The sequence below is a fragment of the Gracilinanus agilis genome, chromosome 1 (assembly GCF_016433145.1).
Source record: "Gracilinanus agilis isolate LMUSP501 chromosome 1, AgileGrace, whole genome shotgun sequence".
NCBI lineage: Eukaryota > Metazoa > Chordata > Mammalia > Didelphimorphia > Didelphidae > Gracilinanus > Gracilinanus agilis.
Window position 1 is genome coordinate 449,372,390 of NC_058130.1, and position 12,321 is coordinate 449,384,710.

Here is a 12,321-nt window from a genome sequence, read left to right on the forward strand (position 1 = left end):
GGCAAAAATAAATCCATTTTTTATTCCCAAATCATTCAAGATCAAGAATGTGAGGTCTTGTCCATTATTCCATATCAAATTCTACAGAAATCTTTATATTTCAAACTTCAATATTAAAAAAGAAAAGTACCTACTTATACTGTGGAGCACTGGGGACTGATACAGAAACTGATACAGAAATAGAAATGGTCCCTTCCTTACCTTCAGGGGTTTTACTACCATGTAAGTAAGGAAAGAGGACAGGTACATAAATCACCAAGATGCATACTCAGTGCATGAGAGAGGCACAAATCAAGTGAGGGGCTAATATTAGGGGCACAGCAGGACAGGGGAGGGAAGGATTTAGGGAAGAGAAGGCATCTGGGCTGGGCCTAAAAGGAGAGGCAGGATTTCAGCAAGTCAAGATGTGGGATGCACCAGGAACCACGTGACAAGTAGTCTAGGCTAGTTTGGCTGGCTTATAGCCATGGGTGATGCTTGATGATTAAATCCCTTAATGCCAGACTAAGGCATTTGAATTTTATGTTAAGAAACAGGAAGCCACTGAAAGGTTTTGAACAATGGAATAACATGATCAGATCTGTGTCACAAGGAAAATTAATCTGAAAGTATTATGGGTAAAGATTAGATGGAAGAAAGACAGGTTAGGAGGACTAGTCCATTATGGTAAAGAATTTAAAGTACTATCCATAATGAAGAAAGTTTTAAAAATAGCCTTCATAACCCAAGAGTCAAGAAGAAATCTTAATGTGGCCTAGAAAGCACATTCTACTAGTCAATAGTGAGAAATTATTTTATGTGTGTATATGTATGCATGTATGTATATATACACCATATATACTATGTACATATACTACATATGTGTATGTACATATGGAGAAAAAGATAGTAATCATAAATTACAAATAAAAAATAATATAATATAAATTCCATAGCTGTGTGGGGAAGAAACCGCAATTTCCAAGATGCAATCTCTTTATACTAAGAAATAAATGCCCTCAAATAATAAGAGTTAAACTTTTCCTCCCAAAACAAACCTGATTTTCTTTAGGGTTCCTCCTCTCTTCATCAAAAAACCGAAGTAAACCTTGAGAAAAGCAAGCTGATCTTCCCATCCCACTACTGCCTCAAACCAAACTCTGGATTCAGTTACTATTCTCAATGAATAGGAACATTTTCCTCTTGGCATGACTTTGCACTTGCTTTGACACTTTTCAAATCTGCTGATATTAGGGGAATGTGAGAAGATGGTGCTGCCATTCTCTTCTCTTCACATTCAAGAAATATGTATTCTTCATAGAATCAGGACTGGAAGGAAGCTGGGCAATAAGTATTTGTAACCTGGGATATGTAGATCCCTGGCTTTCAGAGTGTCTATGAATGTGAGGGGAAAAATGTACATTTTTTTCTCATCTCTAACCTTGGTCTCTTTTTAAATTTAAAGCATTTTAATCTACAACATTATTCTAAGAATATACACATACACACACTCGAATAATAATGTCCTAAAAATAAAATACAGACTGCCAAAATAGGGTCCATAACAAAAGTTAGAAATGATGACCTAATCCAACCCTTTAGCTTGTGAAAAAAAGCCCTTCTACAACATTCCTGACAAGTGTCTTTCATCCTTTATTTGAAAACTACTGGTAAAAGAGAATCTGCCCTCTCTCCTTCATTCCTACTTCAAAAGAAATTCATTTCAGTTTTGGATTGCTCTAATTTGTTAGTAAGTTTTTCTTTATATCAAATTGAAATTCCCCTCTCTAGAAACACTGCTCCTAGTTCTACCTTCTGGGGTTGAGCAGAAAGGAGTGTAGATCTTGTTCTATACAAAATCTCTTGAAACAATATGATCACAGATTCAGAGCTAAAAGGGTCTTTAGAAATCATCTAATCTAGTGCCCTTACTTTACAGATAAGGAAACTGAGGCCCAAGACAAATTAAGTAACTAGCTCAAAGTCACACAAGTAAGTAGTAAGCAACAGAACTACTCAGCAATATATGACAGTTAAATCTATTTTAGATGAAATATCTTCATTTCTTTAAATTACTCCTTGTATGTCCAAATTGTGAGGTTCCCATCTTAGTAATAATGCTCATACAGCTGTTCTCTTAAATTATCAAGAATTGAAGGAAGTAACACTTCAGCACAGCTGCAACATGTAACTTTTGGAAAGAGATAATTTTTTTCTCTTTGAAGTTTTATCTTCCAAGCTAAAGAAATGCTTAAATATTCACTCGTAAAGTACAATTCCTTAAAGGCAAAGAGTGTTTTTCCTTTTTCCTTTTAGGCAAAATGCTTTTATCACAGTGCCTGGCACGCAGTGTTTAAAAATTCTTACTGATTGATTCAAAGTGACCCAAACCGGGAGCTGATATGAAACTTATAATTCATTACAGCAACTTTCCAACTTTTTACCATTCTAAGTAAAGGAAAAAAATAAAGTCACAAATTGTTTCCTGATTTTTAATATCTAGAAATTCAAAATTACAGTCACATCATAGACTATTAACATATATGTCTTTGTAGAAGTTAAAATCTGTGTTGGTACTTAAATCTGTTGAATACTTCAAAAAACCCCATGGTCATTTATAAATTCTTCCCCTATCTATATTTCCTATGGAATGAATTACTTACTACAACATATTATGAAAATGGAAACATTATGGAATAATTATTGGAAAAAATTATAGTAAAATTCTGGATAAGTTGGGATCATTTTTTAAAAAAAGAAAATGTAAAACAGTAGCAATTAATAGTCAAATGGAAAATAAGCGAATGCTAAAAAAAGTCACTACCTTTACCTTTTAGGGATATAAATACATGCAACAAAAAAGCCTTCAAAAAGTACTCATTGTGGGGGCAGTTAGGTGGCTCAGTGGATTAAAAGTTAGGCCAGGAGATGGGAGGTTCTGGGTTCATATCTAGCCTCAGACACTTTCTAGTTATGTGATCCTGGTCAAGTCACTTGACCCCTACCTGCCTAGTCCTTATTGCTCTTTTGGCTGAAACCAAAACAAAGTATTAATTCTAAGACAGAAGGTAATGGTTAAAAAAGGACTCCATTGCATCTGCCTCATAAAATATTTAGAGAAATATTTTAAGGGTTATAGTGCCTTACAAAAATGCACTGTAGTTTAATACCATGATTTGAATATTTTCAACTTTGACATTTTGTTTTAACATTAGAAATTTTACTATCATTAATGGTTCTGCAGGAATTTAAAACATTAACATTTGACTCCAATTATAGGATCCAAAAGATGCTTTACCTAAAAGAAATGTTCTGATTACAAAATCAAAGAGAAATACTGATTGCTTACTAATAACAACAATAATAGCTATATACCTTTTGTTTAAGTAAATTCTCAGTATACAAATTCAACTTTATGTAAAGACTTCTGGAAATAAAAACTTTTATTAAAAAAAAAACATGAAGTTAATTTTATTCTATAATATTATGCTCTCTCTCCCACCCCCCATCTCCAGTAACTAACTCAGTACTTCAAAGCCCTTTTCCCCACACCCATCCAAAACAAACAAACAAACAAACAAACAAACCTTAAAAAAAATCCTCCAACCCACCAGGGAACATTTGTTCCTGCCTAGCTGCCTTCCATCACTCCATGCTCGGATACCACGTTGTTTCTTGCTTGGGTACCACATCTGTTTCCTGCCCCATGTGTTGCCTGTCCCCTGCTATCTGTGTCTGCTCCTTCCCATTCTTCCTTTTGTCTCACTTCTCTGTCCCTGGCCTCTGTGTGTCCCTCAAACTTGCCCCCTTTCCATCTCCCTCTCTCTCTTTCTTCTCCCTGTCCACAGGCACATCCACATTATGTAAAAAATCATCTGTAGAATGGTCCACTTACATAAAGTGAGAACTGTTTGCAGTGCTTACTCCACACCAGGTATTGTGCTAAGCATTCTACAATTATTACCTCCTTTGATCCTCACAACAGCTCTGAGAGGTAGGGGCTATTATTATCATTTTACAGAGTAGGAAACTGAGGAAAACAAGGCTTAAGAGACTTGCTCAGCATCACACAATTAGTAAGGATTAGGATGGAATTGAATTCGGGTCTTTCTGACTCTAGGACCTGTGTTCCATCCACTGTGCAATTTAGACCTGAAAAATACTTGGTTTCTTGCAGAGCTAACATTCACAACTGAATTTTAAAGTTACTTTTAAAAAATTAATGTCCCCAAAGTAAAGAACAACAGCAATACCATCTCTACTTAAGAAGATTACTAAAGGTTGTGGACAAAAAGCTTCACTTCATCATTTGGTTACTGTTGGGCTCCAAGAGATGTCAGAGTATCCTGATGTCATGTGAAATTTCCAAGTGGAATAGTAATATCTCATGACCACATATCAAATAATATAAAACACTTGAAGCCAGGTCTGATGTTAATTCTCAAAAAAAGTATTTGATATTTGGAAAAGTTAGCATGGTTGGGCAAAGGAATGAGAAGAACTTATCTATAATGAAAGCTTTATTTTAATAAGCAATAGAAAATTATATGAAAACATTTTGTCATCACAAAGAATATTAGTTCTGCTGCCTATACTTAAGAATCTTTCTTAGAATGCTGGATGCTTTTAAAGATATGTATTTACATAACTAAAAATTGTAGAAGACTTGAATTTAGAAATATTCTATAAACATTATAAGGAGCAGTATGAGAAAAAAATGACAAAATAAAGCAAAAGATTACCTTAAATTAAATTAAAAACCCTAAAAATAGTATAGAGGTGTGTCTACTTAAGTTATCAAACAAACACAAGTGTGTGTACACACATATGTTAAGAAATTTATCATTTTACACATATATCAATGCAATAAGAACTCCTATTGTTTACGGATAAAATTAAAACTTAGGAATTTTGTTTTCTCTCTTAATCTAAAATCTCCACCCCACTCCCCATTTTGGTTGCCTTCCATTAAAAACTCTATCCACTCATACTTTAGTTATGGCTTGACAAAATGAGCACAATATTCTTTAGAGGTAACATTTCTTTATAGGAGTAAAGCTAACTCCACCTTCTCTTTTAACCCACATAAAGCAATTGGACAACTGGATTTTATTAGTTTTTATTAGTCATAAAAAAGGGACGGTGCCAAAATCATTTCCCCAATTCACACTAACTTTCATTGATGGCAAAACTGAGTTCTGATAATCTGTGAAAAGTTTCTAAACTACGACTTTGAAGAAAAATTTAGAAAATAAGCAAAGCTAATAATATACTGGTTCTCTCTAGAAAATCTCTTTTTCTTTATGAGCATTTTTTCCCTTCACATTTGGCATCTAACAGCTATATACACTTTGAACAACTAACAAAAAGTCCAGATGAATATCAAAGTTGCCTGACAATGATAATATAATAATAATACAGAATTCAGATGAGTTATAAACAAAACATTTCTACAATACATACAAAACCAGGGGAATACACAAAGAATCTCAAAACTGAGGTAAATAAAAATTTGAAAACACCCCCAAATTTTCATTTCATTACAAAGGAAAGATTTCTGATATATGACATTCTTTAAAAAAGTAAAATGGAGATATGGGTGGCTTTAAGTTTTAGAATGAAAGTTTCCAGGTAACATTTCAATAACATAGTCTAAGTATATGACTAGCATGCAGTACATTCAAATTCATTCCAAGTAACCTGACAGAAACTAGAATAATGAGAATCCACCCTCCCACTCCCATCCCCTTTAGAGAGTCTCAATCCAAGAAGCCAAAAACTATCACCTAAATCTGGGAAGAGTACCTTAAATCTTACCTTTTGCATGTTGGGCTTGATACAGCGAACAAAGAAAGGATTAGATGTGCTCAATGTTGCCATTAAGGAATGCAGAGAGTCCTATTGAAAAGGTTAAAAAAAAATCTCTGTTATTTAGTTTCCTATTATTTTACCCTTTTAGTTTCTAAGCACCACAGGCACTTCTAATAGCAATCTTAAAAGACAGAAAAGTGATTTTTTAAAGAAGTATTTTCATTTTAAAGGTTTAAGTCCAATATAAAAGGAGAGACATTAAAAGACACAATGATTTATATTGGGAGGCAGGGGGAAAAATCTCATAGTAGAAAAACAATATATTATTACAGCTACTACTCCAAGTGATTATTCCATTTATGCACAAAACTAAACCATTTCTTCTTTTTTAATCAAAGGAAATCAGTGAAAGCAAAAAACAAAACAACAACAATAACAACAAAAACTGCAATTTTTCTTTTTAATGTTTAAAGAGGGTCAAGGCAGCTAGGTGGCTCAGTGGATAAAGAGCTAGGCCTGGAGTAAGGAGGACCTGAGTTCAAATCTGACTTCAGATACTTCCTAGCTGTGTGGCCCTACTCAAGTCACTTAACACCAAGTGCCTAGCTCATACCACTCTTCTGTCTTCTAAGAGAGAACATAAGAATTGCTCCTTTTTTTTTGGTAAATAAAGGAATAAGACTACCTTCTACAAAAGAAATAGCCGATCATTTAGCATCTAGTGAAGGTCAATCCACAACTTCCTAAGGTTGCTAATTCCACAATGTAGAGCTCTCTTGTTTGGGAAGTTTTTACTTTTACAGAAAGTCTACATTTGTTCCTTTGCAGCTTTCACCCATAGTTCTTGGTCCTGGTTCTTACTTAAGGCTGTCCTCTGGTTCCCTTCCCCTTCACTTTGAATCTCCTCAAAAAAAGAGTCAATATTTGCTGCCTTCCCTTCCCACTCCCTCCTTTATCCTCTGAAGTCTGATGTTTATCCCTAGACTCTATTGCCCATTCAATTGTATTTTCCCCAAAAGCAAGAGTTTTTTGGAAGAGAAGAAAGGGTTTTTCTTTGTATTACCAAAAATTTAATTAGCACAATGCATGGCACAAGATAGATACTTAATAAATATTTATTGATTGACTGACATAGAAAACTGTCTTCAATGTTATTAAGAGACTTAGAATGGCCTTTTCCTCCCCTTACCTTCCTTCTTGGTATTTCCTACAATATCTGACAAGGTAGAACATTCCACCTTTCTTGATACCCTCTTCCCTTCTCTGGCCCCACTACATGATGCTATTATTATTCTCCTACAACCTCTTTAACTAAGTCTGCCTGTCCATCCACCCTTTCCACAGTGCTCCAAAGTACCTGATTTTCAACAGCCTGCTGGAATCTCAAACTCAAAATATCAAAAACGGAACCCATCATTTTCTCCCCTAAATTTGCTTCTCCTCCTCCCTCCTGATTTTCTGTTATTGCCCACACCAATCTTTCCAGGCTACTACAGAGTTCTATGACTATAATTTTTCCCTCTCCCCACACATGCAAATGACCAAATTCTGTCCTTCTTACCACCTTTGCAGTGGAGCTGGCATCAATTCCCTTCCTTTCAATTTCTGTGTAAGCTAGCATAGCTTCTGTCCTTATTTCTTCTCACCTCGACTATTATAATAGCTTCCTAAATTGTTTCTCTGCCTCTAGTCTTATTCACTAATTACTGCTGTCCATGTAATTTTCTTAAAACACTATTATGATTGCATACTTCACCCTTTTAATCAAAAACTTTTTAAGGACTCCCATTATTTACTCCATAAAGCAGGGAATCCTGTCAATGGCATCTTACATCTCTTGAGCCTTGGTTTTTTATTTATCTGTACAACTTTGGTTTCAATTAACCTAACCCCTTCACATGTTCTAGTTGTTTCCTGCCAAAGTACAATATTCTTTGATCCCTATTCTCTTCTTCCCCTCTGCTTATGCTGGCTTTTATGAGAGAAATGGAGACACAAAGAAATGCCAACATGAATTCTTCCTTTGCTCACAATCTAGGAAAAATGGCCATGCATCTATGTCCACTGAAATTCCTATATTCTACCCGCACTCGACTCAGATTTGCTCTTCCCTAAAGCTTATGCTAATACCTTTCCAGGGAAAAATGACCTTCCTTCTCAAATTTCATAGCAGTTTGCCTAAACCTCTACTTTGCATGTATCTCATTCTCCCTTGGGATAGGATTATTTGTGTATTCGTCCTTTCCCCTGAAAACTGATTGTAAATTCTTTAAGAGATATGAACATAACTTTTGCATCTGACACGTAGTAGAAAATTAATTAAGGCTACCAAATCAAAGTTTTCTTTCATATTTACTCTTAAACAGCTACCAACATTTTAAGCACATAAAGGAAAAATAGACAAATATAGAAAGAAATCTACTCCATGTTCAAGTAAAATGCTATCATAAACAGAATAATCTGATAATAGCACTCCCACCACAACTAAAAAAGCTATTAATTTTTCTTATTGAAAAGAAAATGATTTTATTTCTACAAAGCATTTTGGTTTAAAATGGCAGAAATTTTTTAGAAAATTATAATACTTCCCCATGCATACACAAATACCATGTTCAATTTTTAAAATGACATTAAAAAATAAAACACCAAAGGAAGGCTCCTTAAACTAACCTTGAACTGGGAGCTGACAGTGGGCCTCTTGTGTTTACTTCCACATTTCAGGGTTTCCTGGTTATTGCGGCTTGAAACATGTTCAAATAGATCATAGATGAAATCAAGTCTAAAAGAGAAACACAACAAAAGCCTTCACAGAAGTAATCGTAAAATGATTATACTTCACCTTCCTATGATTACAGCCCTTTTTTCATCAGATAACTCCAAGTTATTTACTTAAGTCAAAATTCACATTACTTTCAAAGGTTGCAGGCTTATTATCAATAATAAGATAATAAGAACATCTTAGCCGTGGGAATCCCGATATGGTTCATCCATGCGGAGATGCCACTTACTCCTTCTGAGAAATGGGACAAACCCACAACCCCTCACTGGCCTCAGCTGACTCATCTGTAGGATGAAAGGGTTCAGCAAGAAGGCCTCTGAAGTTCCTTCTAGCTATAAATTTATGATCTTTTTACTTTAAAAAAAGGGACTGTATCCCGATTTTGTAGGTAGTACCATATAAGTTCTAGTTATCTCAGAACTCTTGTTTTACTCTACTCTTTTATTTACTTTCATCTGTAAAGAATAAAATTCACATTCCATAACTGGTACACCTGTATTTTGATGCTTTACATTGTATTTTCTCTTCAGAAGGTCTCTGACACTAACTTTTAATGACAAATATTGGTGAATTCCAGCTTTGACACTTATTGGCTGTGCATCCTTAGCAAAATCAGTTCTGTGGGTCTATGCTTCATCAGTAAAATAAAGTGGTGCTGGTGGGGAGGTTGGGGATTGAAAGATGGGGGTCCTAGGTTTGAATCTGGCCTCAGACACTTCCTATGTGTATGATCCTGGGCAAGTCACTTAACTGCCTAGTCCTTACTGCTCTTCTACTTTGGAACCAATAAAGAGTATTGATTGTAAGACAGAAGGTAAGGGTTTCTATAAAATTAGAACAATAAAAGTGGTAGAAAGAAAAGAAAGGGATGGGCTAGAAATTACTTTGTACATACTTTGTATTTGTTTAATTCTGTAAATATTGTATCTCCCACTAGAGTGCAAGCAAGGATTATTTGCTTTTATCTTTCTATACTATTCAGTTATTGAAGAAAATACAGTTTCAGAGTCAGGGATACCTGACTGGTAAAATTGGACATTTTACCTATATACTAGGCTGTGTGGCACTGACCATGTCTCTTATCCCTTCCAGGCAGCTCCCCAAGAGAAGTAGTTGGAGAATAGCCATAGATCTACATGGATAAAGTGAGTTTTCTCAAAGGGTGTTTTGTGGTAAAGAAAAATCTGCATAATTATGCATAGAAGATGTCTTATTAACTGTTTACTGAAGTGAATCTAAGAAAACAAACAAACAAAAAGCCCCCATCAAATTCCTAAGCCTAGAAACTGGAGATACAACCATCCTGCAATGCTGTCCACTAATTATTACAGGCAAAATCATCGAAATATATTAGATTTCCTAATAAGTTTTTTTTAACTAAGGCACTGATTATAATTCAAACTTTTCAATTATTAAAATCAAGTAACTTCTCTACTTTTCTCTCCTAATAAAGAAATACATTTCATCTGTAAACAAAAGAGAAACATTTGCTTATCCATCAGAAATAAGGATCAGGAAAATGAATTATGGATTTATTATTTATGTAAATAAACTACAAATAATATTTTTCTGAATAATATCAAATAATATTCACACTAGAAATAAAACTTTAAATCTACAGGCCATGAAAAGTTAAGGCAGGATGACTTCACCATGGAGTTGTTTCTTTCAAAGGTAGAGTTAGGCATTTAGCTGTCAGATGAGGGCCACTGACTCGAGTTCAGAGGTTCTCAAATTTTAACTTTGGCCCTAGAATAGGTCAATTTTTCAGCCTTTCTTACACATTAAATGATTAATTAGTGTATTGTGTGTTATAGATGCTTTACTTCATAGTCCTATTATGTGATATTTTAAATGACTATAAAACTGACCTGAATAGTCAAAGACAAAAGGTAATAATGCAAGAATTTTAAGAAATTCCATTAAATATGAATATTTAAACCAGTAACTTACCAATTTTTAAAGTTTTCCATATCCCATATCTGACTTTATAATACTGCCACTCCTAAAAGGATTGTATGGCAGGCAATTAAAAAAAAAAGTTAAATAGGGGGCAGCTAGGTGGATTAAGAGCCAGGCCTGGAGCCAGGAGGTCCTAGGTTCAAATCCAACCCTAGATACTTCCTAGCTAGGTGAGCCTGTACAAGTCACTTAACTGCCTAGATCTTACTGTTCTTTTATCTTGGAACCTATACAATATTGATTCTAAATTGCAAAATATGTGAAATAAAATAAATTTGGTTTCAAAGCTGTGAGAATTTCCTTACCCCTCTTGAGATAATAGGAAGTAGAATACAGGATTCAATGGCTTAAGCTATAACATTAAAATATCTCTATTAATGTTAATTTTTGGTCAATAAAAATATTACCAAGGGCAGGCTATTACAAAATGTTCTAGAAGGATATTAATATTTTAAATACTACTATATGAAGAATATACATAGTGTAATTCAATAGCAAATCACATCTGGCATTTTGTGGCCAATTAGTTCTCAGTGAGTGGTGTCACTTACCGGCTTTCCCTTAGCAAGTTGAGAAGGTCATCTCGGAAAGTATCCCTATTCTTTTCCAAGATTCCTCTAACATCATATTGCACCTGGAAAACCATACGCAAAAAAAAAGGGAAGAGAGAGACAATGAGAGAGACAGAGACAGTGACAGAGAGAGGAAGAGAGAGACATTAAGAAAGAGAAAGAGGAATAAAGAGAGGGAGAGACAGAGAAATAGAGAGAAAGAAGGAGAGAGAGGCAATGAGAAACAGATAGACAAAGACAATGAGAAAGGAATAGAGAGAAACAATGAGAGAGAGAAGAATAGAGAAAGGGAGAAAGACAACGAGCCCGGGTGGTAATGAGAAAGAGAGGATGTTGGGATTCAGGGAGAGATAGGGAGGGAGAGAGAAAGACAAAGAGAGAGAAAGATTAAACAAATTTTATAAAATTTAGCAGTAAAAATAAAACATTTCAATGAATTTGTTTCTCTTCCTATGGAGAAAATAAATTTTTTTTTCACTAAAATTTTCCATTTTATTTTATTGTTTTTTTGAAATTTTAAACATTTATTAATATTCATTTTTAACATGGTTACATGATTCATGCTCCCACTTTCCCCTTCACCCCCCGCATAAAATAAATATTTTTCTAAAAAATATTTGGAAGAATTTCAGAGTATTTTAAAAATCCTCCACTAACACCCTACTTTGATGGCTTGTACTAAAGTAGAGGTGACCCTGGGTTCTCAAAGGTTCCCTACCAACATGATATAAGCACTGGCAGCTCTTATCAAGCTGGCAAGGCTCAGAGAACAAGTCTAGTGACAATCAACTTTCTGTCATCTCCAGTTTAGCCTAGTTTTGGTTGGTTCAACAATCATTTCTTCTTTGGGCCGAAGTTTAATCATGTCTATGAAGATATGGAGAAGCTGTGATCTGTGTTAATGGAGGAAACACCCACATTAACAAAACTATGGCTCTTTTGAAACACTGAAGAAGAAATCTTTAAAATATATTTTTACCTCTCCAGCATAGTGTTTTACTCCAAAATTATTAACGGCAACTCTTGGCTTCACATAAAAGTGGTTATGCTAAATTAAGACAAAAAGGAAAAAAAAGCAAATAATTCAACAAGCATTTTTGGTGTTCACTCCACAGAGAACACTATAAAAGGTAACAGGGAAGTATAAAGTTTAGAGAAATCTTAGTCTCTGACTTCACAGAGCTTACTGCCTCGTAAGGGGATATGCAACATCTACAC

The 12,321-nt window shown here is 34.6% G+C and overlaps 1 protein-coding gene across 2 annotated transcripts in view; it reads right to left on the reverse strand.

Moving 5' to 3' along the window:
- MYO10 (myosin X) overlaps positions 1–12,321 on the reverse strand; it is a 233,476-nt gene that overhangs the window by 74,687 nt on the left and 146,468 nt on the right. For both annotated transcript variants that reach the window (XM_044665583.1, XM_044665593.1), the window contains 4 exons: positions 12,083–12,151; positions 11,083–11,165; positions 8,461–8,569; positions 5,797–5,877 (listed from right to left, as the gene is read on the reverse strand). In XM_044665583.1, coding sequence (XP_044521518.1) covers positions 5,797–5,877; positions 8,461–8,569; positions 11,083–11,165; positions 12,083–12,151 — 342 coding nt within the window. The remainder of the gene's footprint in view (positions 1–5,796; positions 5,878–8,460; positions 8,570–11,082; positions 11,166–12,082; positions 12,152–12,321) is intronic.